General features: G+C 41.9%; 3 protein-coding genes across 3 annotated transcripts; all 3 read left to right on the top strand.

Annotated features, from left to right (window-relative positions):
* The first annotated feature begins 6241 nt into the window (after positions 1-6241).
* LOC121796425 (zinc finger protein ZAT4-like) lies at positions 6242-7517 on the top strand. The gene has a single exon (XM_042195291.1). The coding sequence runs from the start codon at positions 6242-6244 to the stop codon at positions 7478-7480; it is 1239 nt and encodes a 412-aa protein (XP_042051225.1). The 3' UTR covers positions 7481-7517.
* A 1457-nt stretch (positions 7518-8974) lies between these two features.
* LOC121796943 (MADS-box transcription factor 23-like) lies at positions 8975-9565 on the top strand. The gene has a single exon (XM_042195702.1). The coding sequence runs from the start codon at positions 8975-8977 to the stop codon at positions 9563-9565; it is 591 nt and encodes a 196-aa protein (XP_042051636.1).
* Positions 9566-15507: 5942 nt separating this feature from the next.
* Positions 15508-16721, top strand: LOC121796942 (zinc finger protein ZAT9-like). Its single transcript, XM_042195701.1, has 4 exons — positions 15508-16040; positions 16131-16177; positions 16393-16428; positions 16711-16721. Exons 1-4 carry the CDS (start codon positions 15508-15510, stop codon positions 16719-16721), a joined length of 627 nt encoding a protein of 208 aa, XP_042051635.1.

The following is a 16721-nucleotide window of genomic DNA, read 5'->3' as shown; positions in this document are numbered from 1 at the left end:
CGCATCGCACATTATCTCAAACGGTAAACTCCAGTCAGGCGCTCTGATAATAGGGGCAGAGACTAGTTTATCCTTCAGTAACTGAAAAGCTTCCTTGCACCCCTCATCGAAAATGAAACCAACTTCATTATGCAACAGATGGGTGAGTGGTTGAGCGATCCTCGCAAAATCCTTAATGAATCTTTTATAGAACCCCGCATGCCATAGGAATCCTCTAACTTCTTTCTGATTCGTAGGGTAAGGCAATTTTGAGATCATATCAACCTTCACTTGGTCTACCTGTATACCCCTCTCTGAAACTACATGCCCTATGACGGAACCATAAAGTGACATTTTTCGAAGTTTAAAACCAAATGCTTTTCCAAGCACCTCCTCAACACAATGTCCAAACTTGCTAGACAGGAGTCAAAAGAATTCCCATACACAGTGAAATCATCCATGAAAATCTCGATGCAATCCTCCAATAAATCCGAGAAGATACTCATCATGCACCGTTGGAAAGTGCATGGCGCATTGCATAAACCAAACGGCATCCTTCTGTAAGCATACGTGCCAAAATGACACGTAAATGTAGTCTTCTCCTGATCTTCTGGATCTACATAGATCTGGAAGTATCCACTGTATCCGTCTAGGAAACAGAAATATTGTTTTCCTGCCAGCCTCTCCGGCATTTGATCAATGAACGGGAGCGGGAAATGATCTTTCCTGGTCTCTTCGTTCAGCTTCCTATAATCAATACACATCCTCCACCCAGTAACAAGTCGAGTGGGAACCAATTCATTCTTATCATTCTTGACTACCTGAATTCCTGATTTTTTGGGTACCATGTGAACTGGGCTGACCCACTCACTGTCCGGAATAGAGTAGATAATTCTCAGGGAGAGTAACTTCAAGACTTCTTTCAAAACTTCCTCTCTCATGTTCGGATTAAGCTTATGTTGTGGGTCCCTGCAAGCCTTCGCTCTATCTTACAACCGAATATGGTGCATGCAAAGATCCGGACTTATTCCTACCAGATCGGAGAGAGTCCATCCTATGGCTTTCTTGTTCTTTCTGATCACGTTCAGCAACTCCTTCTCCTGTTCCTTGGTCAAGTTGCTGTTGATGATGACGGGAAAAGTCTCATTCTCCTCTAGATAAGCATACTTGAGGCCTGGTGGGAGCACTTTCAGTTCTTTCTTCAAAGTACTTGCCTCCTGGGGCAAGGGATTTTTCTCTGTTCCATCAAATATTATGTCTTTCCTCGACCTAGAACAAGCCTCCATGCTCGCCACATGGGGTATCTTCCTTGACATAGCTACTCCTGGATTTTTACAGAATTCCAAGATTGCCTCAGCTAGTTCTTCATCTGATAATTCATTTGTGTTCATTACTTCACACCATCCAGCCACTTCTCTGTCGATAGAATAACTCATCTCTGAATTTTCAATCTGTTCCTGCATTAATTATGTCTCAAGATATTCCTGGATTAAGGGGTTAATAACATCAATAGCATGCAAATTTTCTACATCAAGAGGTTTCTTCATTGCTTCATCGATGCTAAAGGTGTATTTTTCTCCATTGTAATCAAGGTATATAGTCCCATCAAAAACATTAATTATGGTCTAGGTTGAACGAAGAAAAGGTCTTCCTAGAAGTACGCCACTAGACTCAGCAGATTCATTGTCACTCATCTTTATCACATGAAAATCAGCTGGGTACAAGAAATCATGCACTCTGACTATCACATTCTCAAGCACTCATTCAGGGCAAATGCACGACCTATCCGCTAGCTGAATCACCACTTTCGTATCTACTATACTTACTTCTACCAGTTTCTTGTAAATGGAAATCGGTAAAACATTTATCGAAGCCCCTAAATCACACATGGCATGCTCAATTTTTACATCACCGATTGAAATAGGTAAGGTAAACATACCTGGGTCAGTGCATTTGGAGGGCATTCTCCGCTTCTGAATCACTGCTGACACATTCTCTCCAATTAGAATCTTCCCACTGGGTCTAGCCTTTCCAGCTATAAATTCCTTAATGAACTTGCTGAACACCGGCAACTTCAAGGCTTGTAAGAACGGCAAATTAATCTCCAGCTTCCCAAAAATGTCCATGAAGTCTACCGGTTCTTCCTTCTTTTTCTTAGCTTCCCCTCGACTTGGGAATGGCTTCAGTAACTTCCCTGCTCCAGTAGAACATCCAGCTGAGGGCTCATTAGTTCCTTTTCTTACCTTCTCCCTTTCAAACTCTGGCTCTGGATCTATGAAAAATGGTTCAGCTTCTTTAGGCAATGGTTTCTCCAAATCTCCTGCCCTAAGGTCATCTGTTCTCTCGGGACTGTTTCCCTTTAAGTTCTCGGGTCTAGAGGTTATACCCCTTTTTCCCTTGATTCCTGTGGGGTTTGTCTCCTCATTCGTCCTTATCTCTGGACCTTCATACCCCTTTCCGGATCTTAAAGTGTTCAGACTGATGTTAGCTCTATCAGGCATCCTTACTGAGGCAGGAATCTTGCCTTCATTCCCTCGCATCTCGCTCAAGGAAGTAGCTATTTGTGACATCTGTTTTGCCAGCATATCCATTGCCGCCTTTTGCTCCTGCTGAGCGCCCTGAAGTTTGTGGACTACGTCATTGTTCGACTGCAAGTTGTTCTGCATATGCTGCTGAGAACTTACGAGATCATGCACCATCTCATCCAGATCCCTCGGTGTTTTAGAATTTGACTGACTGGACCCTGGGCTTGCATTCGAACCACTTACTTGATTCTGGGGAATGTTCCCTTGACCTCCCGAACTATTGTTGAACTGGTTTCCTGGCCCTTGATAGGTGGTTTGGAAGTTCCTCTGGTGTGGTGGTACATAAGAATTCCCTTGATGGTTTTGGTTCCTGTTCCCCCAATTCGGATGATCCTTGGTTCCGACTATTCCAGTTGCCCTGCCCCTCTTGATTTCTCCCAGACCAGTTACTCTGCCTCTCCGGTTGAGGTACAAACTGAATGTTATGTTGTGGTGCTGGCTGGCTCTGGTCGTTGTCCGACCATCTAAAATTGGGATGGTTCCTCCAGGGTGCATCTCCCTGTCTCCCTGGATTTCAACTTCCATCGGGATTCCAACTCCCCATTGCATTAACTTGAGCCGGGTACTCTCCTTCTTCGCCTCAATCAGCTTTCCCAGAATTTCTCTTGCTTCACTTCCTTTCTTCTTTGTAAAATTTCCCCCATTCGAGGAGTTCATCAAATCATTTGACTCAGGGTTTGCTCCTTCATAAAACAGATAGTAAATCTCTGCCTCAATCATCTTATGGTTCTGGCAGGCATCTAGCAACCCTTTAAATCGTGACCAATATTGACTCAGAGACTCATCATACTCCTGCTTGCACTCCACGATCTCCTTCTTGAGAGCGTTCGTCTTGTTCGACGGAAAGAAGTAATCTAGGAATTCCAATTTAAAGTCCCTCCATGTACGGATAGAATCCGAAGGTAACCTAAATAACCAAGTGTTGGCTTCCCCCTTCAAGGCAAAAGGAACTGCGCGCAAGCGATAGTCCTCCTCTGTTGCGTCATTTGGCCTCTTCTGAATGCTACACAATTTGCTGAATTCATTTAAGAACTCGTACGGGCACTCATTCCAACGCCCAGAGAACGTTGGTAGGATGCCGAGCACGTTTGTCTTAATCTCAATGGACCTCTATCGCGGATACATAACTATAGCTTGAGCCGGCTCTCCGTCTAGATGAGCAGTGAGCGAGCCGATTTCCGGATCTGGATCGATTATGTTCGCCATGACCCCTGTTTCTTCCTCCTCTGTACTTGTTTCTGAAGACGATTTAGGATCCTCCCTTCCTGACGAGTTCCGATCCTCTTCACTTTCTGAACCAAACGGAAATGGATTTCCCGTAGATAATCCCGATCTGGTGGTGACAGTAGATGCTGAGTCCTTGACTTGCCAAGTAAACTGATCGTTCCTCCACTCAGATGAGCCTCCACGGTATCCAAACCGCGAGCCTCTGCTCATAAACTGAAAATAAAGAAAGAAAAATTAAGAACTATGTACGCCAAAATTCTCTAAACACAATTACAAGTTATGCCTTCCATCCCCGGCAACGGCGCCATTTGAAACGTGGTATGTCGTGTGAGTGTGTGTATAATAAATTCCTAGATCGAGCTACCAAGTCCACTGAATCCACTAAACACTAGGTCTAGGAACTCAAGGCGACACGGAAGACTTTGACTATGGACACACAAACTCTCGCGTTTCAAAGATCCCTCAACCCGTTATACTATAGACTAGTATAGAGAAGCAAGGGGTCGATCCCACGAAGATGGACGCGCAAGAAAGCATCTAGAGAATTTTGGTTAGAAAACGGCTGCTGCCACGCAAACTTTGGTTGAGGTATTCTACTTCTAGACCTAGGCACAAAATTAGACACTAGACCTAGTAAACTGTAAACAACATGCAGTGCTTTAACATCCTTAGAACTACGGAATTTTAAACTTACTTCCTAGATAGAGCAAACGATTACCAACTATAGCTAAACAGAACACAACTAAAAATTGAGGACTAACTTCCAGAAATATCAAATACGGAATTAAAGCTGCAACTAACTAACAAAGCATCTAACTGACAACGACATGCATCACATCAACTAAATCAAACACGAAGAGGGAGGAAACAGAGCATATACCGAGATTCAAACAAAATATAAAAATTCGGACGTCGGAAACTTGCAAACAACCGGAAATAAAATAGATCTACGTATACTAGGCGGAATGAAATAAAAACACGAAAGCTAGGCATAAATCTCAATCACTCTTCAGATCCAACGTCGGAAACTCAATCCACTCCGGATCCAAGCAGTCTGAACCCAACAGCAACCAAAATCAACTCCATAGTTCCCGATTCACCCAGATCTACTTCGATCAACATCATATTCCAGCAATTTCACCAAATTCATCAACCAGCACAAAACTCAAACATCCAACTCAGCAACTACAACAAACGCAAAATAATGAACACCCATTATCGAAATCAACAGAACTCGTTAATGGCGGAAAACAGAAATTTCATAAACTAAAGCAATTCGACAGAAAACAGGGCCGAGCTCCGAACTGCGAAGCTCGGTGAAATTCACGACAGAAAACTAAAATGAAAGCGATTTAAATTGTTTCTTTGCCCTCCACGAGGACGGTGTTACTCCCACGACTAACTAGCAACCAGTAATCCAGAACTACCCTACAATTTCCCCATCAAAACCCAAAAGTGTGTAGAAGTGAAGTGAGCTGCAAACTAAATCTGTTACTGAGGTCCCCACCAAGAGGATCCCTCCAGATTGCATGTTTCCTTCCTTATATAGGTGCGGTAGGATCTTCTAGAAACCTTCGCAGAAATCTCCATTCTGCCCTTCAGCTTCATGATCCCTCCGTCTAGTTGTTTCCTCCGAATTTGCTCACTTATTCACCATAATTGCATGGTCCTTGGAATCCACCTTCTTTGTTCCTCGACCTGGTGAATTCTTCTACACACCGGCTTAAAACATGTGTTAGACCTTATAATTGTATGAATTCACCCCCTAAACCTATGCATAAAATTATCCTTATCAATGAGTCATAACATATTATGTTATAGCACATGATCCAAAAGTAGTGAATCAAAGTATATTATAGTGAGTTCAATATTGAATTCCATGCCATGGCCTATGTGGTCTTCAATAGAAATTTCTTAATTGAAAATTAAGAGCAAATAAATGTTTTTATAATTCTGCATGACTCCTCTACAAAATATACTCATGTGTATTATCCACTAAAAACAGTGATAGAGAAGGCGTTAAAAGAAACGAAAAACAGGGAAGGTGTATGCTTCATTGAATTAATTGGGTTGTTATAGTTGAAAGAGTGAAAGAAAATTTGAAGTGAGAGCATAATGTATATACTTAAACTGGACGGATGAGAGAAAAATACTCCTCCAGTCAACACAACTAAATCACTCTCCGCCCTTGGTTTATGTAAATGTTTATCCATTGGCGGCGCTAGAAAAAGTCTCTCACCTTCCACTTGTCACACCACTATCCTATTTTTCTCCACACCTCCTTAAAAAAGAAAACAGTTAGTCCAACTGAAAACTAGGAGTTAATTACCATACTTTTATTCACCATTTAATCCCACAACAATTTCCATCTACAACAACTAAGTCGCGCCATTGATTCAGATTCCTCCATGTTTTCCCTTTGTTTGATCACTGTCTTATTCTGTGCGTTCATGGCCTGCCTCAACGACCACCCCAATTTCAAGCACTACTGCAAGGTATGCAAGAAGGGCTTCATGTGTGGCCGCGCCCTCGGCGGCCACATGCGCGCCCACGGCATCGGCGACGAGAGCGGCAACCTTGACGACGACGACGACACCGCTAGCGATTGGGAGGACAAATTTGGGACCAACACTACCAAGCGAATGTACCAATTGCGAACCAACCCTAATCGCCTCAAGAGCTGCAAGACATGCGAGAATTGCGGGAAAGAATTTCTGTCTTGGAAATCCTTCCTTGAGCACGGCAACGGCAAATGCACCTCCGACGATGCCTCTGAGTCGCTCGTGTCGTCCGAGGACGGAGACGAGGACGGTGGGAGCAGGCGCGGCGGCGGCACGTGGTCGAAGCGGAAGAGATCGCTGAGGTCCCACACGACGACCAGCGAGGAGGATGATATCCTCCTCGCCACCTGCCTCATGCAGCTGGCGAACACAGTGGTGGATCTTGAGCCGGAGGAGTCATGTGCCTCCGCTAGCAAGGAGGAGGAGCGGCGGAACAGCCGGGCGGCGGCACTGGCTAAAGGGGTATCGAGCCCCAGGGGCGTGTTCGAATGCAAGGCGTGCAAAAAAGTATTCAATTCCCACCAAGCATTGGGAGGGCACAGAGCAAGCCACAAAAAGGTGAAAGGGTGTTTTGCTGCGAAACAAGACGAACCAGACGAGGTGGCAAACAACGATCAGGATTTCTTCCCATCTTCAAAACCGTCGTTCCAAATGGAGCAGCAGCAGCAGCCGCTGGTGGGGGCGGCCAGGAGGAAGTCCAAGGTCCACGAATGCTCCATCTGTCACCGTGTGTTCAACTCTGGACAGGCACTAGGAGGACACAAGCGATGCCACTGGATCATCTCAAACACGTCAGCAGAGACATCATCATTACCAAAGTTTCAGTTCCAAGATCAGGCCGCCGTTGGCATCCGTGCTGATAAGCTAGACCTAAACGTGCCAGCGTGGGCCCAAGTGAGGCGGGAGCAGCTCAGCTTTGACGTGTCGACAGACATGCGCCTCCAGCCATGGATCGGAAGTCAGAAGGAAGTCAGTTACGTTGACGATGAAGCGGATAGCAAGTTAAAGTTGGCCAAATTGTGCGATTTAAACGATAAAAATGTGGCTTCGTCTCAATGGTTGCAGGTAGGGATTGGCTCTACTGCGACGCAACTTCCTCCTCCGACTCCTCCAGCTCCAGATGCTTAGTTATAAATTAACCTAACATGATTTTTTGTATATTTTTGCATTCACTCTGTACATTTTATTGTTTGGCGAGGTTCAAATCTAACCTATTTATTATGTTCATTCTTGAGAATCTGAAGAACTTCGGTCGCTTCTTCATGTATGTAACTATGTTTCAACTTTCTATTCCATTGAATCCTCAATTTGCATGCTTCGGTTTTTATGTACTCCTATTAAAGTGTGCCAATCTAAAGAATATATATTTGGTGACATCAATTACTACTACAAAACTCAGAATAGTATATCAATCATAATTAGTTTAAGTACCCAAAATTTTTGTTCTAATTTTAAGAAAAATAGAAAAAAGAAGTTAGTTATCTGATCATTTGTAAAGTAAAATTGGAAACTACCAATGCAGCAAGAATATAAGATTTGGAGTATTCACATGATTTCGGAGGAGCAATAATTAATAAGCTTTCAATTTTGATTGACATAATAGCTAGTATTTAAATAAAACATGCTACAGATTTTTTTAAAGTAACTTATTCCAATAAAAAGTAAAGAGCCAAAGTTCATTTGTAAAGCAACGGATAAATCGAAATCTTGAGAAATATTTTCTGAAGAGGAACCCTTGAAGAATATTGCATCCAGTTTGTCACGCGGCTGATCCACAATTTAAAATGCATTAAATTGCAATTTATTATTTTTAGCATAAATTAAAACGAATGATATCCCTACAAATATTTAAGTACATCAATTTGTTTCCTCCTTGTTTTTGGTTGAAGCTACACAGTAGAACCCTATTACACCGCATACACGTTGTCTTAAGTGTTGGAATAAGGAAATTAATTAATTGGAGAACAAGAAGGCAAGGGATGAAGATATGGCAAGAATAAAGAAGGAAATCAATGAAGATTATAGAAAATCAAATAAAAAGGATATTAGTATAATTAGAATATATTTTCCATGTTTAGCTAGAATTATAGTCTATATATAGTTATGTAGCCATGGAGAGAATAGAATTCAAGTCATTCACAATGTAGTCTTTAAAGTTCTACCCGTCTTTTACTTTCTGCAATAGTATTTTATTTTCCGCATTATATTTTTTAACATGGTATCAGAGCGGGCCCAAGTCGATGATGGTTTTCTCTTTATCTCTTATCTACCTCACGAGTGGAAGACCGATGTCCTTTCCGGCCCACATCGATGATGGTTTCTCTTGCATTGCCTACCCACGTGATGGAAGACCGATGTCCTTTCCGGCCACACGTGAGGGGGCGTGTTAAATTCTCTAAATTCTGTCCCACATCGACTTGGTGAAGATCCCATCTAATCTATATAAGTGTGGATAACCCTCCCCCTTATGAGGCCTTTTAAGGGGTGAGTGGCCCATTTCTAATATGGTATCAGAGCAGGTTCGATCATACGGATCGACACTGTCTCTATATACATATAAAAAAAACCCAAAAAAACCCCCCAAAAAAATCTCCTCTCTCACAATCGATCAAATTCTAAGAGATGGGTCGCGGCAAACTGAAGATGGAGATGATTGAGGAGGAGAAATCAAGAATCCTTACTATGAAGAAGCGAAAGAAAGGGCTAATCAAGAAACTCCACCAACTCACCACGCTCTGCGACGTCCCCGCATGCATGATCTTCCACGACCCCACCACCAATTCCACCTCAGTTTGGCTGGAGGAGGATCCTGACCAGGTCCGCAGCCTCATCGAAGCCTACAAGGCCAAGAAAAATGACCCCAGTGGCGGAGTAAGGGAGTACTTGCTGTCGAATTTCTTCGACCAGCGGCAGAGGCAAGCCGAGGAGGAGCTCGAGAAGCTGCGGAAGAATAATGTGGAGGGCATGTTTCCGACGTGGGACGATCACCTCAACTTCATGGATGAGGCCCAGTTGAGGGAATTGGCTGCCACGGTGCGCGGCAAGGCCGAGAACCACAACCAGCAGAGGAGGAGAGAAAGGAAACATTGTGGCGAAGGAGGTGGAGCCAGTAGTAAGGCCGCAATGGCTGATAGAGAAGCGTTGATCGGCGCAAGAAGCCAATCACGGAGGAACGGAGCAAAGGCTCCATGGAGTTCAGCGATTACTCACTGATTTGGAGGTGGCAGCGAGCCCTAGATCCGTAGATAAAATCTGAATTCACGGTTTGTCCGGCCGAGGGGGAGAGGAAGAATGCAACCGAACAACTCCTTTCCAAATCGATGATGGACGTGAAGGCCAAAGAAGACCGATTTGATATTGCCGGAATGGCCTGAGAGAAGGTCTCCATTTCCTGCAGCAGTGCCTCCGGAAAAGGAGACAAAGAAGTTGATAAATTATCCGGCCTAGGGGGAGAGAAGGCCACAACCGAAGAATGACTAGTTATCCGGCTGAGAGGGCGAGATATTGATCAACCGAATGACTCGTCTTCCAAGCAGAACCACTAGTGGAGAGAATACTGCTGGAAAAGAGCTGAATCCCAGACACAACCGTATGATAATCGATCACTGCTGCAAAGGTAGCCATGCCGGAGATGGACAGAAGATGGCTGGCCCCGTCGAGAGAGAAGAAGCTACTGCCTAGGGCAGCCAAGATAGAGAAATTACTTTAAAATGGATGAAGCGTTTGGCCGAGGGGGAGATATCAGCCACTTGCCAAACGATTCAATCTCCGAATCAAGGAGAGAATTTCCGAGGACAAAGGCGGAGGGGGAGAGAGATAGCGTCGCCACATAACCGCTATGAAGAGCTGGTAGGAATGGGATGTCGTTGGGAAGACGTCGAGAACCTGTTGCCAAAAGAGGATGTGATGGTATGCTCGCTGGTAATGCAAGTCCAATGACTGGCGAGAATGTAAAGCCTGATTATGGACGAGAAGAAAGGCTGAGAAGAGCCGTTGATAGTGGAGCCAGTAGCAAGGCTACAAAGGCCACCGAGAAAGCAGACGAGAAGAGGCCACCGAGAAAGAAGACATGATGCGCTATCTATGATTGACATGATGCGCTATCTATGATTGACATAGAGGCTTGGGAGTTGCCGTGAAGAATGACGAGAAGAAATCCAATAGAATGATCGGAGAAGGAGGGACTCCCAATTGAGTTAAGAAGAAAAACCTAGAAATGGCAGGTGGAAGATCCAGTGACGGGGATGCACAATTGATGGCAATCACCTTGGCTGCCGGAGGACATGTTATCCGAAAAAAAAACCAAAATTAAGCTTTGGACTGCAAATTAAATTGAGTCAAAGTTTTGGCTCCTAGACAAGAGCAAAAACTGTCTAGATTAGCTCCTCGACAAGAGTCAAAACTGTCTGATTTAGCTCCTCGACATGAGTCAAAACTGTCAGAACTAGCTCCTCGACAAGAGTCAAAACTGTCAGAATTAGCTCCTCGACAAGAGTCAAAACTGTTAGAATTAGCTCCTCGACAAGAGTCAAAACTGTTAGAATTAGCTCCTAGATACGAGCTAAAACTGTCTGATGACTCCTAGATACGAGCTAAAACTATCTAAGATGACTCCTTGATATGAGTTAAAACTATCTAAGATGGCTCCTAGATACGAGCAAAAACTATCTAAGATAGCTCCTAAATATGAGTAAAAACTGTTTAGACAAGCTCCTTGACACGAGTTAAAACTGCCAACAAAAAATTGAAGAGCTCCTTGACACGAGTTAAAACCGTCACCAGAAAATTGAAGAACTCCTTGAAACGAGTCTAAACTTTCAATGATGAATGAAGAGCTCCTTGAAACGAGTCTAAACTTTCAATAACTCTTTGATACGAGCCTAAACAATCAATGATGAATTGAAGAAGCTCTATGATACGAGCATAAACTGTCAATGGAAATTAAAGAACTCTTAAATACTTGTATAAACTATATATCAAACTAAAGATCGTGCAAGTTAAGTGCCGAAAAAGTCGACACTCAACTTGAGGGGGAGTGTTGGAATAAGGAAATTAATTAATTGGAGAACAAGAAGGCAAGAGATGAAGATATGGCAAGAATAAAGAAGGAAATCAATGAAGATTATGGAAAATCAAATAAAAAGGATATTAGTATAATTAGAATATATTTTCCATGTTTAGTTAGAATTAGAGTCTATATATAGTTGTGTAACCATGGAGAGAATAGAATTCAAGTCATTCACAATGTATTCTTTAAAGTTCTACCCGTCTTTTACTTTCTGCAATAGTCTTTTATTTTCCGCATTATATTTTTTAACATTAAGAATACTAAAAGTCATATCGATTAAAACTACGGAAGCGTAATCAAGAACCTAATTAAGCACATGGTTATGGTGTGACCGAAAGAATTCACAGTAGTAAATATAAACTCCCACCCAACCAATTAAAAATGTAATAAGTTTACTCTTGAAGAAAAGACAATATCATGACCGTTGTGTATATTTTATGAAATTATACAGTGAATTTATATTATTATAAATTATATAATGAATAGTCCTCAACTCGATAGTGTTGGTTCGAAATTTATCTGAAACTCCATACGATTCGCCATAATGAGTTGATTCTTAAATTTTATTTTCAATTTATTATTATTAGTTTTTCAAACTTTTAAAAGTTAATAAGATATCTAGTATTTTTAAAATGCACGTAAAATATAGTACTCCTCCGTCCCAAGAAAGATGACCCCTTCTTGGGACGGCACGAGATTTTATGCATGCTAATTTTAAAGTGTTTAAAAAGGGAGATAGAAAGTTGTTAGGTGTTTAAAAGTAGAGGAGATGAATAAAGTAAGATAGGTAAAAGGTTGTTGATGTTTAAAAGTATGAGATATGCTAAAGTAGGGAGAGAAAATGTTGTTGGGTGTTAAAAGTCGGAGAGATGAATAAAGTAAGCAAAGGAAAAGATAATTGAGTATTTTAAATATTTCCTAAATAAGAAAAAAGGTTCATCTAGGTTGGGATGGATGAAAAAGGAAAGTGAGTCATCTTCGGTGGGATGGAGGAAGTACTTTGATTTATTATTTTGAAACTTATACTCATTATTTAATTTTACACTTATTTTAAAAAAATGTAAAAGTTAAAATTAATTACTCCATTATTTAGTACTAATAAAAATTATATTCTCTGTCACTATATGAGTTGCGCATTCGTTCAACTTAAAAAATAAACATAATTTGTATTTATATCCATTTCCTATAGATATAAAATCATAAATAGAAATATACTATTAATTAAAAATATTCTAAAAATTATCGAGTCCGATTAATCTGAGGAGTTAGCCCGAAATCTGAAGTATTACAATTAAAAATATAAAACCTGAAAAATTCTCAACCCAAATAGTAAACACTCAAAAATCGAGGTGAATGGCACAATTGACATCCGTACATGATAAATGCATAGAAAGCAAAGAGTGAAAACTCCAATAGATGAAATCTTAAATCTATAATTAAGTGATATCCCTTTATAAGTAAGTTCAATTAATGAAAACATAAACTTCCGTTAAAACGCGTTTATGACAAAAGAGATGAGGTCTGGTCCCCACCATTTTCCCTCCTTAAACGGTAATTACTCCCTCCCTTCTCAATTGATTATTTTCCCCACCACTGATTTCAACCCCAACGATCCAAAAATAATGCCAATTCGCCTCTTAATAAAACCAACTATTCATTGCAACAAATTTCCCAAATAATTTACTTGTACGAATTATTCGATTACACTTTGGTCAAGTGGGCATGCCTAAAACTAAATGCACTTGCTCATCCCACAGATCTCCTCTTATTCTCACACGGCTAATCACATTTACATTTAACAAAGTCAAGTTTTCACTTTAAAAATATTGGGTTGTAGTATTAGAATTTGTGAGTTTGAGTCAAGGAAAAGCTTTATTTATTCTGGGAGTCTGGTCACAAAAATTTATCAGTTTGCTTGACTTGCATATAAAAACAAATTATAATAACCTCTCTTAGTTCCGAGAATACCCTCGTAATATTACAACGCATCGGAAAATCAAGGGCTTTTAAGGAAAGAAAATAGACGAATTGAATACAATGGTAGCACGTCAGAGCATCCACATCGGCGAGGTGCAGTTCGGACGTCCGTCCGTCCGTGCCAGCGGCACTGCACCGCTGGCACGGCGTTGCTCGATGCATCGAGCACGTCCGTGCCAACGAGCAGCATATGTGGCAGGCGGTGATTGGCCAACGGCTTGATTTTTTTAAAAAAAAACGGATTTTAATTAAAAAATCCGATTAAAAAAATATTTTTTCCCACTTCCCAAAAAATTATATCCATTTTCTACCCACTTTTAATTTATTTTTCAATTTTTTCCCCAAAAAATACGCATTTTCATCTATAAATACCCCCACTTTCACACCCAAAAATTCACACCACACTACACAATTCTCATCTACATTCTCTCATTTCCATTCTCAATTCTCAATCTTTCTTCCAATCCTACAACATAACAATGTCCGGCCACGGCGATCACCCCCCGGCTCCCACGGTTGGAACCCTGAGTGGTTCGGTTCACGACCGTTTTCTAGTCCGGAAACGGAATATTCGGCCCCTCCTCAAACCCAAGGTTCGGAAGTTCCGAGTGGCTACCGGCCTTACCCGATCGACGACCAAGATGCCCCCGAATGGCAATACGGGTGGACACCTGAGCCTAGAGCGAGGTCGAGCGGCCCCTCCCAAACTCCGACTCCTCCTACTCGCGGTGTCCGCACACCATACACTCCGGCGGAGATGGAGCAATTGTTCAAAGCGTTCTTGTCAATCTCCGAAGATCCGAAGGTTGGCACGAACCAATCCGGCGATCATTATTGGTGGCGCATCTGTCGCCGGTACAATGAAAACGGGCCGGCTGGAACAATCGAGCGCAACGCCATATACAGAGCCAACGAAGGAATCCAAAAGTTCCAGAGGTATTACCTCCAGGAAGAGCGGTTGGTGGGGAGCGGCCGGAGCGAGGTCGACATCATCAGTTCCGCCTTGTCGACCTACCAATCCATGAACTACAAGCCGTTCAAGTACTTCAACATTTGGCAGGAGACGCGGTCGCATCCGAAGTATAGGGGGCATAACATCCTCCTCTAGCGGCTCCTCCAAACGGTCAAGGTCGGTATCCCTATCCGACGCCGACTCCGAAGAAGTGGCTAGCCAACTTGCCGGAGCTAACTTGAGTAGCCCCGAGCGGTTCCCAACGCCGACCGCAAGGAAGGAAGAAGGCGGCGGCCAACCGCCGTCGCGCCGCGACTCCATCCGCCCCCAATCCCGAACCCGCTCCCGCTCCCTATGTTCCACCTCAACCCCCCACCAACTCGTTGGGGGGGGGGGTTTGGCCCAACTCAATTTCGCTGATAGGTCAAATATGACCCCCGAGCAACTTCGATCGAATGTGGCGATGATACGGGGTCTCCAAAGAATGTTGGGGGTATTGCCGGATGATGACTAGTCTTCCCCGGATGTAATTTTTACGCTTAAATTGTGTAATTTTTATTTTTTAGTAGTTTAATTATGTAATTTTCATTTTTTAGGATTTTAATTATGTAATTTTTATTTTTTAGGATTTTAATTATGTATTTTTATTTTTTAGGAATTTAATTATGTAATTTTTAGTTTTATTGTAATTTGTAATATTATTCCGGGTATTTTTAATGAATTTTAATTTTGTGGAAATGTTTTTATTTAAATTGAATAATAGAATGGTGAGACCCTTGTGCTCGTCCTTACGGAAGAGCACGGATGTGGGTGTTGTGTTTTTGCCTAAGAACAGACAGAAAAAGTGGGGTTGGGCCCACATCCGTGCTCGCTGGCAAGAGCGCGGAGGTGGATGCTCTTACAAGTTTTGTTAGATTTTTACATAAAAATATAAACTCAAAAACAATCCAGAATCTAATTTGTGTAATTTTAATATTCTTTTTAATTTCGTTTCATGTGTATATATTCCCTGGGTGGAGGAATGCTTGTCACCTACTCCTCTTTAGCTTCTCCACACTGTATGTATTGTACAGTACGTGGTTCAAAAAAAGACAGAGAGAGACACGGTTAGTGCGTGATAGAAGCAAGTTACTAAGTTGTGTTTTGTTTTGTTTTGGTATGGAGAAGAAACAGAGATGCAAGCTCTGTTTCAGAAAATTCGCGAACGGGAGAGCTCTAGGCGGCCACATGAGATCTCACGTGATGAAGTTTTACGCAGAGGATTCGCTACCGTCTTCGTCTGAGGAGACGGAGTCATCGATCTCGGACACGACGCCGGAGGAACACGTGGCGCACTGCCTGATGATGATGTCGAGGGACACGTGGCACAGGAGATATGATAAGGAAGACGAAGAGAAAGTAATTGTGAAGAATAAATATCGGTGCGAGGAATGCAAGAAGCTGTTCCGGTCGTATCAGGCGCTGGGCGGCCACAGAGCCAGCCACAAAAAGATCAAAGTCGGCGGGATTAAGATACACCACTGCCCCTTCTGCCACCGGATTTTCTCGTCGGGGCAAGCGCTCGGCGGCCACAAGAGATCGCATTTCATCCAGAATTCGTCTACAATTTCTCAGGTTTTTAGCATAGATCTGAATCTGCCGGCGCCGGTTGACGAGGATGAAGGGACACAAATCGCTATTTCAATGTTGAGGTAAAAACTGAAATGAAAAAAAGTTTTGGTTATTCAATGGATGTATGTTACTGTGAGTGTAACCACTAGCTGAATTTTACATTAATACAGAAAAAAAATACACATTTATTTGGCTAATGTTGCTTACACTGTTGAAGGTTAACATAATTTTGCAAATGGGGATTTATCATTATGGTTGTACATCACTTTTATTTATCTATGTTTGATAAAGAAATTGGAAATTCGATCACAGAAAAAGCGTAGTTATTCCAACTGTCAGTGGACAATTGAGGAAGAGTTCATCGATTCCTAAACTCTTTTATTTATTTATTTTCATTCTATCAGTTACACTGCATGATAATGTCTTCTGCAGTCTCTGAAAAACTGTTGGTTGCAGTAATCAATGCTGGTAATTTTGTTTTGCATCAAATGACAATTGAAATTTGGAGTTTTGGGCAGTCAATTAATAAGCTGTTTGCTAACTAAACATGTGAAAATATATGGGGAAATATGTGTTTTATTTTTTATCAAAGAAAGGAACTTTTGTAATACTATTCGAGGCCAGTTACCTACCACCAGCAGTTTTCATGTTTTGGAGTCTAAACTAACACTGTGTTTTGATTTTAAATTTTTACAACTTTTAATGTAGTTGTATAACTATTGTTAATTTTTTCTTTTCTCTGAAAAACAGGGTCTTCATGA

The sequence above is a fragment of the Salvia splendens genome, chromosome 3 (genome assembly GCF_004379255.2).
Source record: "Salvia splendens isolate huo1 chromosome 3, SspV2, whole genome shotgun sequence".
Classification (NCBI taxonomy): Eukaryota; Viridiplantae; Streptophyta; class Magnoliopsida; order Lamiales; family Lamiaceae; genus Salvia; species Salvia splendens.
Note: the sequence above shows the minus strand (reverse complement) of the source record. Positions and strands in the feature narration are given on the sequence as shown.